The 19,853-nt window shown below is 43.2% G+C and overlaps 1 protein-coding gene across 1 annotated transcript; it reads left to right on the forward strand.

Moving 5' to 3' along the window:
* The first annotated feature begins 147 nt into the window (after window positions 1-147).
* On the forward strand, window positions 148-19,172 carry brpf1 (bromodomain and PHD finger containing, 1). Its single transcript, XM_034087809.1, is given in 17 exon segments — window positions 148-370; window positions 1,592-2,379; window positions 3,674-3,863; window positions 3,959-4,246; window positions 4,670-5,187; window positions 7,855-8,059; window positions 8,157-8,288; window positions 9,056-9,184; window positions 9,721-10,198; window positions 10,719-11,018; window positions 11,328-11,491; window positions 11,493-11,601; window positions 12,374-12,521; window positions 13,458-13,591; window positions 14,209-14,261; window positions 14,358-14,512; window positions 18,124-19,172. Coding segments are annotated over 16 exon segments (3,930 nt in total). The 5' UTR covers window positions 148-370; window positions 1,592-1,636; the 3' UTR covers window positions 18,308-19,172.
* Window positions 19,173-19,853: the final 681 nt, after the last annotated feature.

Raw genomic sequence — 19,853 nt, forward strand, 5'->3', positions numbered from 1 at the left:
ATTATATAAAAAATATCTTTGAACAGAATATCCTTTATATCATTACTAGAAACAGTTCGATTCAGGTATTTAGCCTCTATTTTATTACCAAACCAGAAAAATAGACCCTGCTTTGTGTGGCGAATGTGTCAACCCGCGTCTGCGCCGTAGCGCTACAGCAACGGTTGCCCCTTTTGTTCAACCGAGTTCCTGAATTATTCCCAACACAATGCAACGATCTGGATATTAAATTGATTTATAAACACGTTTCACAGCACCTACGCTTCCCGTGAATCTAATCTGGAGTTATCTAAATGAACAAAAATCGATCTGCAATCCGCCCGATCTGTGAGAGGTTTCCGAAGCACGCAGTCTTGAGGAACGTGGAGTAGTAAGTGTTTATAACGTTAGATCTGTAGCGACTGAAGCCTTGTTTTGTAGGAGAATATGATCACACTTTGACAATAAATGGTAATTAATGGTGTATATTTGTATTGATTTTAATATTCCGTCTTAACCCAATGTGCCCTGTAAACCCGGAGTAACCAGTACAGCCCAGGTGCATAACAAGCTTGGCTATTTTCCTCGCATCGCACAGCATTTCAGAGCTATTACGCTACACAGGGAATGATAATTAAATGGTTTATCTACATTAGCTGTTTGAATAAACAATATACCTGTTCCCATACGCAGTAGTAGTGGTATAACCTCGTGAAATCAGATGTAATAGTGACATTTGGCTGCTCAGTATTAGGTATTCACAGGGTGAGGTCATTGTGGAGGGAAACACTGTAAGATGTTGAATGGTCATCTAAGTAACATTCATACTGCTGTGTATCTAACTTCAAACACGTGTTCATTATTTGCTGTTCATTATATTAAAAATATTATGCAACCTTTAAGTAACACCCCTTTTGTGTAGGTAACGTCTGCCCTGTGAAAGCAGCTATGATTTTAACCCACTTATAATGAAGCACTGTGCGTCTATAAAGATACACAATAATGCAAGAAAGCGTTGGCTTCATTGCATCGTTAATTCGTGAGTAGAAGCTGAGCTTTTTTTCTGTGTAGCTTTTGCAGTTTCGACAGTGAACTGGTGTTGTTGTTTGCTAGCTGCTGTTAGCTTGCTTGGCTAAAGGGTTCATTGTGTGAGGAGAAAGCATCAGAAACATGCTAAAGCTAACGATAGCTGGCATACAAAGTCCTGTGGTTAGTTTTGGGATATTTTGTATTGTCGTGTGCACTGTTGTTTTAGACAGAATTGATGGGCTGTAAACAAGTTGTAATTAGCTATCAACTAGCCTTACTGTTATGCTGTTTGTGCCACTGCACGTTATCCGGACATAACTGTCATTGGCAAGGAACATAAGCCTAAATATTGACCTAAATTGCACCTGTGACTGTGTGACAAAACATAACAATTTGTTTCCCACTGGGATTGAGGGATATGGTCACGTGACTACAACATAACAGGTGCACAGTCTGAATGAACGTCTGGACTGGTGTCTCTAACTGCTTCAATTCAGTAACAGTAGGTATTCTCTACCTAATGTATTGTAATTAAATCTCATCTGATTCACCCATGGTCCTCCTTTGTGTCCCTGTCTTTCAGATGTAAACTGGAACAGCATCTGTCCCAGCAGTGGCTGTTGGCACAATGGGGCTGGACTTTGATGTAAAGACGTTCTGTCACAACCTGCGGGCCACCAAGCCCCCTTATGAGTGCCCTGTGGAGTCCTGCCGTAAGGTCTACAAGAGCTACAGTGGCATTGAGTATCACCTGTACCACTATGACCATGACAACCCAACTCCTGCACAGACTGTTCCCCAGAAAAAGAGAAAGGGACGGCCTCCTCGCGCTTCATTGGCTGGCTCAGGGGATACGGACGATGGTGGAGGTAACGGGGGTGGGGGACTGGGGCACGGGGGGAACACGCCTGGTAGCCCCAACCAGTCGGATCACTCTAACTCTCCGGGCAGGGAAACAATGACTTATGCACAGGCACAGCGCATGGTGGAGCTGGACTTCCAAGGACGCATCCACCGCATCAGCATCTTTGAGAACATTGATGTGGTGTCAGAGGAAGATAGTGATGCAGAGGATGCTCCAACCTCTGGAACTGGTGGTGGTGGTGGTGGTGGAGGGGTTTGTAACGGTAGCGACGGCGGAGGCAGCGAGGTAGGAGGTGGTGGCAAGGACCGGACAGATATCCCCTCCTCTAATGGTGGCAAGTCCACCCCAAAGTCTGGAAAGCATAAGAGTAAAGAAAAGAAGAAGGACGGTTCATCTCATCATCACAGTGCTCAGTCCGGCCCTGCAATCAAGCTCCCTGAGGCGGTGTTCAGAGAGCTGGACCAGGAGAGACCTGAAGCCCCTCCTCGACCAGCATCTTACTACAGGTCTGTATAGAGAGTTATAATGTCAATCATTAATACCTGTATAGCAGGTATGATAATTAGAAGCTGGAATATTGGTAATTGTACGTGTCAGGCAATTAAAAGATAAAAGCAGGCACATAATAATTGGGTGCACGTACACAGGAGGCATCTTTTTTTATACAGAAATATAAGTCATGAATATTTGCAGCACACATACAAGTTTTCATTTGTACAGCTAATTGTGCATGTATGACGAAAAGCCTTTGCCTTTGACTAGATTTCTCATTATTATTATATCCTCCTTTTACAGAAAGTATCATTTGTTGCTATAGCTTTAATCCCAATTATAACACTTGTTATAAGATAGATAAGATAGGACTTTATTTATCCCGAAGGAAATTGCTGTGCCAGAGTTACAAAAATAGAAAAACACATATAACACAGCAGCATAATAATAAAACTGTACACTATACATATATTTATATTTTATATAGTTTCAACAGTCACATTAAAACAGTTACTAAATCAGCCTACTATCACCTAAAGAACATATCTAGGATTAAAAGACTAATGTCACAGCAGGATTTGGAAAAACTTGTCCATGCCTTTATCTTCAGTAGACTGGACTACTGCAATGGTGTCTTCACAGGTCTCACTATCTATTAGGAAGCTGCAGCTGATTCAGAACGCCGCTGCTCGAGTCCTCACTAACACTAAGAAAGTGGATCACATCACTCCTGTTCTGAAGTCTTTACACTGGCTTCCTGTGTGTCAAAGAATAGATTTCAAAATACTGCTGCTGGTTTATAAAGCTTTGAATGGTTTAGGCCCAAAATACATTTCTGACCTCCTGCTAAATGATGAACCATCCAGATCTCTCAGGTCTTCAGGGACTGGTCAGCTTTCTGTCCCCAGAGTCAGAACTAAACATGGAGAAGCAGCGTTCAGTTATTATGCTCCAAATATCTGGAACAAACTCCCAGAAACCTGCAGGTCCGCTGCAACTCTGACTACTTTTAAATCCAGGCTGAAGACTTTTCTTTTTGTCGCGGCTTTTAATTGAACTATTCACGTCTTAGACTGCACTGTAACTTTTATCCATGTATTTTTTCTTTTAATGTTTCTTTTATTATCTTTTCTTTTTAATGACTGGTTTTAATGCCATTTTCTTAATGTCTTTCGTTTTTTGTAAAGCACTTTGAATTGCCTTGTGTTGAAAGGTGCTATATAAATAAACTTGCCTTGCCTTGCCTATATTAATTGCATATACTACTATGTAATTAATATACACATTATTTCCTGCTCCGGGGTTCAGGTACATTGACAAGTCTGTGGAGGAGCTGGATGAGGAGGTAGAGTACGACATTGATGAAGAAGACTACATCTGGCTCGACATCATGAACGACAAGCGGCGGCGCGACGGTGTCACTCCAATTCCTCAGGAGGTCTTTGAGTATCTCATGGACCGCCTAGAGAAGGAGTCCTACTTTGAGAGCCACAACAAGGTACATGAATTTGGCGTCTGAGGGGAAGACATTTTTTTTTTAACATTGAAACATATAGAATTCTTCCAACTCTTCCTTCTCCTCTTTTCCCCCAGGCTGACCCCAGCACCCTAATCGATGAAGATGCTGTCTGCTGCATCTGTAACGACGGGGAGTGTCAGAACAGCAATGTGATCCTTTTCTGCGACATGTGTAACCTGGCAGTTCACCAAGAGTGCTACGGTGTGCCCTACATCCCAGAGGGCCAGTGGTTATGTCGGCGCTGCCTTCAGTCGCCGAGTCGAGCTGTGGACTGCGCTCTCTGTCCCAACAAGGGAGGCGCCTTCAAACAGACAGACGATGCACGCTGGGCGCATGTTGTCTGCGCCCTCTGGATCCCAGAGGTAAAGTCACACACTCCATGCCTTCTCCATCAGAACTACATAAGCTTGCAGATAGTGAGGTGCTCTGCGTTGTGCTGTGTTGCTCACTGCTATTAGTATGTGTCTGTTTCCTTCAGAACAAAAGTGGCTTTACATTTAGTCGTTGGGAAAATAATGTATTTAACATTATTATCTGATGCATAGAAAAGTCCAGGCCTGTGAGCACGATGTATCTTTTTAGTGCACATATGTGGATGGTTGTTTTGGCAGAGTTTGGACAATGTGGAGTGCAAGTGGTTTGATAAAAAGTGCTCGGTGCATAATTTATATAACAAAATACACTCAGACTAATAAAATAACATCAGCGTTAGTAGAGCTCAGTCAGTCTGTTGTCTTGTTATACTAAGTGATGAAATAAAAAAACATTTTGCTGTCTTTCCTCAGGTCTGTTTCGCCAACACAGTCTTCCTGGAGCCGATAGACAGTATTGAGCACATTCCCCCCGCACGCTGGAAGCTCACCTGCTACATCTGCAAGCAGCGAGGTTCAGGCGCCTGCATCCAGTGTCACAAAGCCAACTGTTACACAGCCTTCCACGTCACCTGCGCTCAGCAGGCGGGCCTCTACATGAAAATGGAGCCGGTCAGAGAGACGGGGGCCAACGGCACTTCTTTTAGTGTACGAAAGACAGCTTACTGTGACATCCACACGCCGCCAGGATCAGCACGACCTCTTGCAGGAGTAGGCGGCGCCAGCATGGGTTCCTCCCACAGCGAAGGAGAGCTGGAGGAGGATGACGAGCCGAGCATTTGCCACGACGATGACTCCAAGGGCTGGAGCTCTGAGCGAGCCAAGAGGGCGAAAGCCAAGTCCAGGCTGAAGATGAAAAGAGCGAGGAAGATCCTAGCTGAGAGGAGAGCTGCAGCACCAGTGGTGTCTGTGCCCTGCATACCCCCCCACAGGTGCTTACACACTAGTGTTGTCACGATACCAACATTTTGGTTTCGATACTGATACCAAGTCAAGAATTGCGATTCCGATTCTTTTTCGATACTTTTCTTAAAAAAAGGGAAACAGTCTTAAATATAATCAGGGATGCAAACTCATCAGGTATGAAAAAGGTGACAAGGATCCGAGCCCCACGGAATATCGGCTTTAAAATTAGGAATAACAGATGATTTTAGCAGTCAGAACAACTGAAGCAGCAGTGTTACTAAGAACAGAAACCCCAAAGAGTCACATCTAATATAAATATATATAAAAGCATTTATTTTAATTGTGTAGCAGTGAGTTTAACATTTTGGCAGCACTGTTGAGCATTTTGAAAATGTATTTTCATGCCTCTGTGCAAGGCTTAGTCTTTCTATCTTTATAGCCACTGGTGTAAAGTAACTAAGTTCATAAACTCAAGTACTACTTGGGTACAATGTTGTACTTTATTTAAGTATTTCAATGTTTCTTTTGCTACTTTGTACTTCTAATCCACTACAGTTCAGAGGTACATGGTGTACTTTTCCTCCACTACATGTATTTAATCCCTTTAGTTACTTCACAGATGTGGATGAATGATGTGAAATATAATCAAGTGTTAAATCAGACTTTAGTTCCACCTGGAGTAAATCCAACAGCTACCCTGCAGTCTACAAAGTCATTCAAACTAGCTGCACCTTTACCAGCTTTGAGAACACTTTCATGATCAATCATTATAAAACATATCATATATATTATTCTGAAATGGACCAATCTGCACAATGACTACTTTTACTGTCGCTACTTTAATACTTTTACTTGAGGAACATTTTGAATGCAGTACTTTTACTGTAACAGAGTATTCCTACAGTACACTCTGGTGCTTCTAGTACAATACCTGAGTACTTCTACTTTTACTGTCGCTACTTTTACTATATTTTGATGATAATACTTTTGTACTTTTATTTGAGGAACATTTTGATTGCAGGATTGTTCCTACATTCTGGTACTTCTACTTTAACTCAAGTACAAGACCTGGGTACTTCTACTTTTACTCAAGTACAAGATATATACTTATACCACCTCCGTTTATAGCCTATGAAAACAACTAATAGAAAACGAAGGCTAAAGCTAACGTTAGCAGATTGCTAGTTAAGTTTGCTCAACGATAATATTGCGACAGAAACACTTTTCAGTGCACATCACGCTCTGCCGCTCTGCCGCTCCGACAGGGAGCTCTGCTCTGAACACCTGAACGGCCCGTTCACAGACTTCTGGCGTCTTTTTTGTCAACAAGCCGAGGCGCAGCGGCAGTTGCACTCCCACTTGCAGCCACGCTTCTCGTTTTCTCACATGCTCTGGCAGCTAGCGCGTGGCCGCGTGCACGAGAGAGGGGAGGGACTTAGAACGTGCTTGAGAGGAGCGGGACTGCAGGCACGGCTGCAGTGCAGGGAGTGGAAGCAGAGCGCTGAACACACACGGCTCTTATTAAAACGGCGCTTTTTCACGGGAGTACTTTCCCCCGTCATTCTTAAAGTACCGATACTAATGAAACGGAGGAATCGTACCGTTTTTAACGGCAGGGTATCGCGGTACCTTTCAAGTATCGGTACACCGTGCAACACTATTACACACTATGTCTGCCTGTCTGCCAAAGCTTGTGCTAAACTGTAAATGGATAACTAGTACCAACATTATCACATACTAGGACGACTTAGGGTACTGTGGTTGGCATCTCTGAATGTTCTAGAACAGGGGGTGTCGAACTCAATTTCACCGCGGGTCTCATTAGCAGTATGGTTACACTCAAAGGGCCGGTTGTAACTATATAAATATACAGTCAGTCAAAAGTTTGGACACACCTTCTCATTCGAAGGTTTTTATTTATTTTTATAATTGTCTACATTGTAGATTAATACTAAATACTTAAAAATGATAAAAGAACACATGGAATTATCTAGTAAACAAAAAAGTGTTACAAAATCCAGAATATGATTTATGTTTTAGATTCTTCAAATTAGCCCCCTTTTGCCTTGATGACAGCTTTGCACACTCTTGGCTTCTCTATATAAATATATATTAAATAATGTATTTACAATATTGGCTCTGCATTTGGATTATTATCAGTTCTGGTAATAACTTCATAAATAACTACGTCTGAAAGCAGAAGTCTAGGGCAAATAATTGAAAGCAAATATTCAACAATTACACCAATTGTATTGTGTATAATATTCTTTGCAAGCTCTTGCGGGCCACATAACATGAGGTCGCGGGCCGGATTTGGCCCACGGGCCTTGAGTTTGACACCCCTGCTCTAGAAAGATAACATAAGATGTACTTATCTTACCTCAAATTAAAACAAGGCATTGCACATCATGTGAAAATAAAAAGAGTAGAAAATAAGCAAGCAAATCATCTCAAAATAGAAAATATAACCGGACTAAAAAGTCAAATATATACATGTTGACAATGTCTTTCCAATAAACACTATGAAGGGCCTAATTACAGCGAACAGAATTTAGTAGGATATTAGAAGTGCTGTTCTGTTAAACACAACAACAACAAAAAGAATACATAAGACTTTCCTGGTAACAATGAAGAAAGTTTTGCAAATATAACAGTTGAGTACAACAGTTAATGTATTGTTTGTTTCTTTGCAGGCTGAGCAAAATCACCAGTAACCTGACTGTACCCAGGAAGAGCCAGTTCATGCAGCGCCTCCACAGCTACTGGACCCTGAAGAGGCAGAGTCGTAACGGCGTGCCTCTGCTACGCCGGCTACAAACTCACCTGCAGTCCCAACGACACATTGAGCCCCTCTCACCACCAACTCCAGAACAACTCCCCTCGGAGCCGTGTGACATTGTAAAGAAGACACTATTCAGCTACACGTTTTAGTCACTTATATTCTGTCATTCAGTTGTCTAACATGGCTATGGGTTTGTGCGTGTTGGTGTTGCAGACGGACGACGAGGAGAAACCCTGTGCTCTGAAGGAGCAGCTGAAGGCCTGGCAGAGACTGAGACACGACCTGGAGAGAGCCCGGCTGCTGGTGGAGCTCATACGCAAGAGGGAAAAACTCAAAAGGGAGACGGTGAGACATACACACCTTCTAGTTCTGTCAATGCCAGGTATCAAAACCCTACGTGCCCCTGTGGAGATAACACCACTCAAGAATTAGGTCCAAATAATAAACAAATATTCATACAATAAACTTTATTTGTATTTATTTGCACCAAGCAGAACAAGAAAAACAATATTAAAATAAATCCAGAACAAGATAAAACATCTGCAGTGATCCTAATGAAATTCCCTCGAATTAAAGCTGACAAGAAATTAAAATAGGTTAAAATAAAACAATTTTTAAAATAAAATAAAAGCAAAACAGAAAAAGTACAGTAAAACATGGACAATGATACCAGTGGGAATTTAAAGTGAACCCAAATTAAAAGCCAAATTAAAAAGATAGGTGTTTAATTAGCTTTTAAACATTTTAAGGGAGTTTGCTGTTGAAGGGATATAATGTCTCTTTGCTGTCCTTTCATGTTTCAGTTTCCCTCTTGGTTAAAGACTGAGTTTGTAATGTTGATGTCCTCAGGGTCATAAAAGTAATTCACTATTTTATTACAATCTACCCGAGGGCACACGCAGCAACTCATCCATCCACAATTTAAGCGTGCCACCCAAATGAAATATGTGCACTGCCAGTCTGCTGCCAGCTTAGTGTCCATACATACGAGTGTGTGGGTACGTTTGTACATTTAAATAGAATTTCTAAACACATGCAAAGTGATTACTACACAGAGTTCTCTATGTTTAGTCAGCAGGTGTACATTGCTAATGAATTGTGTGTGTGTTCAGATTAAAGTGCAGCAGATGGCGCTGGAGATGCAGCTGACGCCCTTCCTGGTGCTGCTGAGGAGCACGCTGGAGCAGCTACAGGAGAGAGACATCAACAACTTCTTCACTGAGCCTGTTCCACTGGCAGAGGTAAACGCACACACTCAAACACACTCAGGAGGTGTGCATGTTCCCTTTAGTGATGGGTCCTCATTCCATATCACTGTCCACTCCTACCGCTTTTTATTTAATTGTAACTTTATTATTTGCCCCTCTTGTTTGTTTGTTTGTTCACCATGTAAAGCAGCCTTGGGTCCCTTAAGGCGCTATACAAATGTAATCTATTTATTATTATTAGTGTTAATCTTATTACTGATTCCATTGAACTAATATTTGTCTCCTCAGTGTATTAGTATATCATGTTATGGATGTACAGTATATATCTTATTATTTCTTTATCCATATGATTTCTAATTGTTATGATCATATTATGAAAGAGATGCAGACTAATTATCTCTGTATATTAATATATTAGCTGTTATTTTGCCCATTATTTCATATTGTTAGCAGCATCAAATCCCAGTATCGGTCATGGGACTTCTTTGACCTGTCGACGTTCGCTCTGACTTCTATCGACACGCACTGAGCTTATCAAAACATTCCTCCTCCTGATCTCTACCCTCCAGGTGCCAGACTACCTGGACCACATCGACACTCCAATGGACTTCCAGACCATGTGGAACCTGCTGGAGTCCCATCGCTACCTCACGTTTGACTCCTTTGAGTCAGACTTTGGCCTCATCGTCAACAACTGTCTCAAGTACAACGCCAAGGACACAGTCTTCTACCGCGCGGCGCTGCGGCTCAGAGAGATGGGGGGGTCCGTCATCAGAACTGCCCGACGCCACGCTGAGCGGATAGGCTTCGACTATGAGGCGGGCTTACACCTCCCCCGTGAGCCGAGCCCTGACAGCCAGCGAGACCAAGACCGAGACAGAGAGAGGGAGCGAGAGCGGGAGCGAGAACGGGAACGGGAGCGAGAAAGGGAGCGAAGCAGAGACAGGGAGCGAAGCAGAGACAGAGATCGAGACAGAGATCGAGACAGAGACCGAGACAGAGATCGAGACAGAGATCGAGACAGGCCATTGTCTTCTAATGACGAAGGTGAGTGAACCTCTTCACTTTGGCTGGGGATTTATGATATCAAAAAGCATTATTTTCTCAAGCAACAAAGTGAACGAATATTGTAAGAGAGGAAAAATATATTTTTTATTGCAAAATTGACTTTGGCAAAGAGAACATTCAGGTCGTCTGACCACATTTAGTGGCCAACTGACACCCTGCATTTTGGGACAAAACAATGTTCACATTGTTGTAGAATTATGCTTTTCAGGAACAAGTGTTACTGTTATTACTGTAGGGGAATTTGGGTGATATAGAAATGTGAGATACAAGTTAAAACAGGCAAACCACGAGTCATGTGTGCAGTCAAGATTAAGCAAAATGAGGAAATAAGAGTTAGAAGTTTCGCTTTCAGGGCTGAACTTGGTTATTGTAGGTTTTATTGTAGGTGTCTAGGCACATAGTAACATCCTTGTAAGTTCCCCTTAATGTTTCACTTCCCCCGTGTTCATACACTTTCTCTGAAGATGTCTAACAGGTTTTCTCCCCCTGCCTCTCTCAGAGCTGCTCCTACCGGAGAACAGGCGGCGGCTGCCTCTGGACGAGCAGCTGCACTACCTGCAGGTGCGCCTCGATGAGGTCAGCTCAGGGAAGCACAGCATTGGTCAGTCTCGTCGAGCCAAAGCTCTGAGAAAGGAGATCAGCGTCATCAAGAGGAAGCTTGTGCACCAGCAGGAGGGGGGCTCTGGGATGGGGGGCCGGGACTCTGTGGGAGGAGACCGGGGACTCCCCCATCACCCGTCTTCTTCGGGACACCACGATGAAGGGGGGGAAAGCAGCAGCCAGGAGATCGGTGAAAAAGGTGCGTCTAGGGAAAATATCAAGCACTCACCCCTTGTCACCTTCAATTATTTAAGTACAAACAAACAAATCATTAAATTAAACTTTATAAACAGCAACACTATAACAAAACATCCATTTACAAACTCTCAGACAACACGTGCAGTATAATCCAAGTCTCAAAAATCATTAAATAAATTGTGTTTTCTTTAAGAATTGTACGTAACGTAAGTTCATTTTGGGGTCATGTGTTCCTTGAATGTGCATGAAAAAATTAAATAGCTATTAAATATTCTGTCCTTTGAACCTATAAACCCGTCTCCTCCACCAGACATGAGTGTGTCCTCATCGGCCCTGGCTCCAGAGGTGGGCCGTCGGACATCTGTCCTCTTCTCCAAAAAGAACCCAAAAATTGCTGGACCTCCGAAAAGGCCAGGTCGCCCCCCGAAGAACCGGGACGCTGGCTACGCTGTGGGGTTGCAAAGCCCCATCGGCCCCCCCCCAGCTGCCCATGTTGTCCCCCAGCAGGCCGAGGAAAAGACCCCGCAGCCCCCGCAGCAGCTCCAGCTCTGACAGCGACAGTGACAACGACGACATGCTGCCAGGTAGCTTGGATAAATGCATGTTAAAGGTCCCATGTCATGCTTTTCTGGTTATTACCCGTCCCTTGTGTTATGAAGGTGTTTCTGCATGTAAACGGTCTGCAGAGTCACAAACCCTCAAAGTACACCCTGGAGCGAGTACAACTCTAACACAGAAAAGACCTGTCTATGCTGCCCCTGAACGCCTCGTTGGAGATTTCTCTTTTTCCATTGTTTTCTTCCTGGGTACAGTGACGTGCCCATACCCAAATGGACCCATTGGTCCAAATGAACCAATCCGCGGAGCCGTTACGTTAAGTCCGTGGATTGGTCCAAATGGACCAATGGGTCTTCCTTACACATACACACTCAATCTTTTCTCAGCTGCAGCTCCGCCGATTTCTCCTCCCTGAGACAGCGGGACGCGGCGAGGCTGTGAGTCTGTGTGTGAGCGCACACACAGTCTCACAGCCAGGCTGCGGGTGTGTGTGTGTGCTCGGGCTGGTTTCGGGCTGGGTTTTGCTGTGTCTCGCTGTCTCGCAGACGGCCACTGGCTCACAGGGAGGGGGGGGCAGGAGCTCCAACAAGCCGTTTAGGACAGAGTGAATACACATACTATACAGAGCTGCTGTATGAGAAACCAATGTGAGTTTGGAAAATTGCACAATGTAAATCTATTTTAGTAGACCTCAACAATGGAACTATGATCAGTAGAAATGGCCATGACATGGGACCTTTAAACGTTTATTACAGCGTCTCAGTCACACACACTGACCTCACTCTCTGCACTCCTCAGGTTTGCCAACTAACGGTTTCAACGGGGGAAACCAGCCAGTAAAGGAGAGCTTCTGTGTGTACCGCAGTGAGTCTCGTCTCCCTCGATCCAGCTCAGACTCTGAGTCCACCACCAGCAGCAGCAGCAGCGCGGCCTCAGACAGGACCAGGTGAATATATAGCACACATGTACAAGTATGTCTCACTCCCAGCGCTCTCATAAGCCATAGCTAGCGATTAACACGAGACACATGAGCAGCACCGGCTTCATAAGGTGATATCATGTCAGGGCAGTGTGTACGCTCGTGGAGGAGTTCTTCTGCCTTCAAAAGACCCACACATCACTTTGTGCAGCTCTAAAATAACAGCTTGACATGTTGCTTATAAAGCGTACTTGCTTTCAAGTGACTTCCTGGAGTCTTGTCATCACTTTGATGTCACCAGGAAGTCACCAAGAAACGGTTCAAACATGTAAATCCTTGTAAAACAGCATCTGGTGGTTTTTTACGTTATCGTTTATCTACAGAAACCAAGATAAAGTTTGTTAACTATTAAGCTTTTAGGAAATTTGAAAGGCATGATGCAGGCAAGCTATGTTTCCTGATCTCTTTAAAATAAGCTAAGAGAGTTAAATAAGTTATTCAACCATCAGTTTTCTGCTCAAACTGTCACTATGTATTGACAGTAATGCATTAGACAGATAATGTCTGTGGAAAAAATGATGTTCCCCTCCCACCTCCCCCGCTCACCTCTAATGAAATTGGAGTCAGTGCCTGATCAGAAAAAAATGTGGTACACTGAAATATGAATCACGATTCTGTTACAGCAACGCTTATTTCTCAACGCAAAGATTTCAGAAACATATTTTAGTGCACTGTTCAGCTTTTAAAATGAGAACATTTTGTTTTGTGAATCTGTTATCAACATGGCAGCAGTTATTTGTTAGTTAAAAAATACACTTTGATTCAAGCCGAAAACGACAAGATAATACGTTTACCTGCAACCTCTTGTTTAGCAACTACTAAAGCATGTGAGTGTTAACAGCAGTGGTTGATAGCATCTCTTACAGATTGAATTAAAGGGTATTCCTGTCTCTCCTCTCTCAGTACGACCCCCTCTAAGCAGGGCAGAGGGAAGGCGTCGTTCTCCCGCTCGGCCTTCCAGGAGGACAGCAGTGAGGAGACGTCGGGCACTGAAAACGATTCCTACTCCGTCGGAGGATCGCGGCCCGTTTCACATTGTAAGCACACTGTCGTTGTTACGTTTTTTTTAAGTAGACGGTAAGTGTCTTCTCCGAACTATTTGAATATGAATGCAGATGGTTATTCAGTACAGCCAAACAGCAGTTTGTTTTGCGTGTGTCACCAATCTGATATGATAGCAGTCATTTTGTATTTGATCTGATTTGACTCTTAATTACCAGTGGAAACTTATATGATGTTGTCATGATGCTGTATCAGTAAGTACTTCTCAAAACGATCTAACTTTTGTGTAAGGTTGTTCTGTGACTAATCATGTTTTTTCCTGGGGGCAAATGTTGTATTGTTCTCAAATGGCACTAAGACCATTTGTTTAGCCCCGACCCAGCACTCAAGTCTTGTAGGATCTCACCCAGCCTAGTTGCCCCATTACAGAAACAGATTATAGTTACAACATTTGGCTCACACCTTTAAAGGGAAAGGGATTTAGTTTGTAATGTAATCTCAGAGCAGATAGATTATGGAGAGAACCTTGGTTTAGCTAGAGGATACACAACGGAGATTGTCTTCCTGTTCCTGTTTACTTACACCTCAGTGGTGCGGGGTCGGGCCCGGTCAGGATGCTGGATGACTTCTGATGATTATTCTTCTCTTGAAGCTCTGGACCTGGTGTGGGCCAAGTGCAGAGGCTATCCTTCATATCCGGCTCTGGTGAGAAACAAGTGGACACTGCAGAAAGCACAGACTAAGTAAGGGCACGCTGCAGCTTAACGACTGGGTGTCTAACGGTCCTCTTCTCTTCCTCAGATAATTGACCCTAAGATGCCCAGGGAGGGGGTTTTCCACCGGGGCGTCCCAATCCCTGTCCCACCTTTGGATGTGCTGAAACTAGGGGAGCAGATGACCCAGGAGGCCCGGGAGCACCTGTTCCTGGTGCTCTTCTTTGACAACAAGAGGACGTGGTCAGTGCTCTGCTCCTCTTCTCTTTTTGTTTTAATAAGTTGTATTGTCATCATTATCAATCAAGGTCGTTTCTTCTTCGTTCGTTCTCACTGACATTGCATCTTTTTTTTCTCCCTCTTAAATTATGAGTACAGTAAAACACAAGCATAACAGGCCTCCTAGTTACCGGAGGTGTGCACAAACATCACTCTGTGGCAGTAGTTAAAAGGAAACTGCACCATTTTTTTCAAGCGTCGGAACACACGCAGAAATAGGTCAGCCGTGTTTTTTAAAGCGGGAGGGGAAATACAGTTCGTATTTTAGGTCATGGTTTGCCGCGCCATCACATATGTTCCTTTTTAAGTTCGAAGAAAAACAAAAGTGTGAGAAACATAATGACAACAGGAAGTGTCCCTCTTGATGATCCTCTTAGAAGTTAAACTGCTGACCCAGGAATTATTCAATTTAGATAAGGGGTGTCAAACTCAAGGCCCGGGGGCCAAATCCGGCCCGTGACTTCATTTGATGTGGCCCCACAAGAGCTTGCAAAGAATATCATATGTTTATAATAAGGTTGCATGCCGATTTACAGAAGCACGTTGTCCATAAACTACATGTAGCACAATGCATCTCAAATTTGACTTTTTTTCTCAGAATTTGACTTTTTTTCTTGAAAATATTAATTTTTTCTCAGAATCTGACTTTTTTTTCAAAATGTCACTTATTTTTTTTTTATATTGACTTATTTTTTTTTCAGAATTTGGCTTTTCTTTTTAAATCATTTTGTGACATTCTTACTGAAGAGACTTATGAAGTTATTACCCTATCCGATAATAATCCTACGGAGCCCTGGAGGGTTCATTGAGAGAAAAATAAATAAAACGTGGCCACGCAGGATTTGCTATTTACACTATTCATTCATGAAGTATGACGCTGCGCTGTCAGCACGCGTCTCCATGTTTGTGATTGGTCAAATGTTGCTAACCCCGTCCCTTTCACGTGAACGCGCTCTCAGCCGGACAGAGAAACCCTGCTTGATTTACTGAATTGATAACCAGCTTCGTAGGACCGTTTAGCGACATCGTTTGTTAGGGTTAGTTAAGCCGGGTAAATCGATATATCCAGGTCCAGGGTCTGTTGAACTGGCTTCGTCGTACAGGGCACTGGAGGCAGTAACGTGTAACCCAGCAGAATCTGAGAAGAGCAGCACCAGCTGCAAAGAGCTGTGCCTTTTACGGTTTACTTCACTGCGTTTCCCTTCATTAGAACAGCTGAATAGAGATCGAGGCTGCTACGTTTAACGTAGGGATCGACCGATATGGCTTTTTCAAGGCCGATACCGATTATTAGTAATCAAGGAGACCGATAACCGATATTTGGAACCGATATACATTTGCAGTAAAAAAAAAAATCTTGGTGTCAAAATGTAGAATAAGACAAACTCCAATACAACTTCTTTGAAATGCATTTAAGCATAGCCTATATTATGTTTAATTAACTTTTAAACATCTTACAACTGGTTTCCTCTCTGTGCCCTTTTCTTTAGTGCAGTCATCTGCAATGAGTTAGAGAGAGAGACAAGAAGTGGGGCTGCAGGCTGACATGCTTAACTAACAATAATGCTTAATTTATTATATCTGTCTATCTAGTATAAAATCCCAATAAGCTGCTATTAACTGCAAAACACTAGTGCTAATGTTTTGCAAACTATTAAAAGTGAGGCTATTACAGTAGACCTAACGTTAGTCTCGTAGCCTCACTTCTAATATTTTGCTAAACATTTGCTAGAAACATGTTGGCTAGCTAATGAGCTTCACATATCAACCTGAAAAACTGCGAGGCTCCACTCGCAGCCCCTCCCCCCCCACCACAGTTACGGCGCGTCCACACAGCGGCGTGCGTTGACGCTTCCCCATTCACTTTGAATGGGGTGACGTCACTTTTAGCCGAAATGCATCGTGGGAAGCGACGTGGAGCGTAGCTGGCGTGGCTCGCTGCAAAAGTTGAGCAATGTTCAACTTTTGACGCCTCAGCGAGGCGTCAGCCAATCGAATCATATGCCAGTACAAGCTCTAGCCAATCAAACCGCTGCTTGTGTGTCGGGGGCGGGAGATTCATGTGATTGGTTGTTGGTCGAGTTTCAGACACGCCCGCCGGCAAGCGTCAGCGCACGCCGCTGTGTGGACGGGCCGTTACTCCGCTGCGAGACGCTGCACGCACCCCCAACTCTGACTGACTTCCCGCGTCCCTGTGTAACTGGGAAACTGATAGAATTGGATCATAAGATCGTGGTGTTTTTGCAACTTCAGCATAGGGGATAGGGATGTTTATTGAACTTCGGTTTAACACATGTATGGCTCTGCCGCTCAGCGCTGCTGCTTGCTTCAGTCTGTGTCTGCGTTCTTTCGCACCTGCCTGTAATCTGAGAAGGTCCCGCCTCTCTGGCTGGCTCCCGCCCGGAAAATCTTCAGTAATAGCCTATCAGATAGCGCTGTGGGCGGGACATTGCTCGTGTACACAGAGTGGTGACTGCAGCCAGAGAAACGGCCGCATCGGAGCCAAAGTTGTATCGGCAATTTGATTAAAAAAAGGCCGATACCGATAATCGGTCAAATGCGGAATATCGGCCCCGATAATCGGTCGACCCCTGACACACCTCTACACACATCGAACTACCAGAGTATTCCCCCTCGTTTTATGAAGGAGATGTCCTGTCACCAGGGCGCATGATGATGATGTGTGTGTGTGTGTGTGTGTGTGTGTGTGTGTGTGTGTGTGTGTGTGTGTGTGTGTGTGTGTGTGTGTGTGTGTGTGTGTGTGTGTGTGTGTGTGTGTGTGTGTGTGTGTGTGTGTGTGTGTGTGTGTGTGTGTGTGTGTGTGTGTGTGTGTGTGTGTGTGTGTGTGTGTGTGTGTGTGTGTGTGTGTGTGTGTGTGTGTGTGTGTGTGTGTGTGTGTGTGTGTGTGTGTGTGTGTGTGCTCAGCTCCGCTCCGCATGCGTGTCGGTCCGCAACCACCGGCATTTGTTTTCAAATTACCATGAACAGTACTTTACACAAATCTGGTTCTCCATAGTTATATGTGTATTCCCAAGTGAAAGAAATTTGTTTAATCTTAATCTCGATGTGCTATAGTCCTGCCGGAGTGCACCGGAGCGAACGATACTATCATAAACAAATGCCCCCCCAGACATACACACACACACACACACAAAACGAGGCCACGCTTTATTAACTCGTGCGCACGCTTTAGTAACTTGTGCGCACGAGTTACTAAAGCACGAGAAAGTAAAACGTGGGCACGTTTTATTTATTTTTCTCTCTATGAACCCTCCAGGGCTCCGTATAATCCAATGCAGAGGCAATAATGTAATATAATACATTATTTTATATATATTAAATATTTATATATGTATTTTTTATAGTCTTGTATATAAAACTGGCCCTTTGAGTGCAACCCTGATGCTGATGTGGCCCGAGATGAAATTGAGTTTGACACCCCTTATTGTGCAAGAATGGATTATTCAATATTAAATAGAATATGAATATAAAATGTCCTCCATCCTGCAGAGGAACTGTTCTTATTTTGATTTTATTCAAATGTATTCATTGGATATATATTTGTGTTTATTCAGGCAGTGGCTACCGCGCTCTAAGCTGGTGCCGCTTGGGGTGGACCAGGAACTGGACAAGGAGAAAATGCTGGAAGGCCGAAAATCCAACATCCGCAAGTCCGTGCAGGTGGCCTACCACCGCGCCATGCAACACCGCAGCAAGGTGCAGGGAGACCCCAGCAGCGAGACCAGTGACAGTGACTGAAAACACACACACAAACACACACAGGTGTTGGTCCTCCAGGTGTTGTGGAGTATACATTTCTCTATGGAGAGCCCATCCCACCATCACAGAACACAAGAAACAGAGTGGGGGAAAGAACATCCACTACATTGGCCCCAAGACACATCATGCACACTAAGCCGTATTTAATCTGACATGTAAAATATTGTATTTAAGAGAATTGAAAAAAAATGGATTAATAATAATAATAATAATCATGAAGAAATATGCTATGTTTAAAACCACCAATCAAAAAATTCCTAGTATTATGGTCGATATGTTTAATAAGAAATGAGATGGTGGTTTACAGACTTTAAAAAAGTAACACATTGTTACACTATTATGCCTCTCACTTTCATTCTTACACATGTCATTTAAAATTGGAATGCATGTGGTATTATTCACAGATTGTGGAGCACATCTTCACATCCACTGCCCACCGCTCAAAACAAAGTCAAAAAAATGAACATGCCTGGTGCTAGTGTCCAGTCATTCGCGGCGGAGCACAAAGAGAGACTGACCTGTGGGCAACCCAACGATAATGTTATTTATTCTGCTTACTCCAAGGTCCACAAGCTCCTTTTTATCATGGACTACTTCTAATCACTCCTGCTACACAAGACATCATTGTGTGGTCCTTTTTTTTTGTCTTTCATTCTGTGTTCATGTTTTTACCATTTTGTTAAAGTACGTCTGTCACACAGGCCGCTGGTCAATGAATAATGAGGACTAAACACATGATCGCCTCACTGTCTGTCTTAGTCTCAGGCTGATGACTTTAGAACTTTTATATATACAGATTGCATAAAGATAGAAGTTTAATAAACAAATAATTGAGTTTTTTAAACTTGTGGGTTGTGTCGTGGTAACTGTGTCTTTAGCTGAGGGCACTTTTCACCGTCTGTGTTTTTCCTATTTTCCCTCGTGTGAAACATCCTTGTTTTTTTAGTTCAAATACTACCCCGCCCAATCCTCTCAACTTTTAACAAGGAAGTTGTGACTCTCGAGTGCTTCTCAAGAAAGGTTTAGACTGTATCTTTCTGATACTTATCCTTATTCTATGCTTCTTGGCATTGTGTACGCTCCAAGCTAAAGTCTTACTTCCCTAAACACTCAGGAAACTTTCTTGTTTATTATGACTGGAAAGAGTTGTGTTCCAACCTCCGGCATCTTGTGAATTTATCATACCTTGCTCAGCACACAGGCTTTCTTTATCATCCCTAAGGCAAGGTTTATTACATAGCACATTTTTACAAAAAGGCTATTCAAAATGCTTTCCAAAAACCATATAAAGATAACATGCACCTTATTTCAATACATTAAAAGAGGAGTACAACATAAAACAAGCTTAAAAAATAATAGTAATTTAAAATAAAAGTTGTGGTGTAGTGTAAGATATTGATTTAATAGAAAGCAGACCTATCCCTGGAGACGAACGTAGCAGAAGAACATAAATGTATTTTGGCACTAAAACCTTCAGTGCTTTATAAAACAACAGTTACGGTAAGTTTGATTTGCAATCGATCTA

The sequence above is a fragment of the Pseudochaenichthys georgianus genome, chromosome 7, assembly GCF_902827115.2.
Source record: "Pseudochaenichthys georgianus chromosome 7, fPseGeo1.2, whole genome shotgun sequence".
Lineage (NCBI taxonomy): Eukaryota > Metazoa > Chordata > Actinopteri > Perciformes > Channichthyidae > Pseudochaenichthys > Pseudochaenichthys georgianus.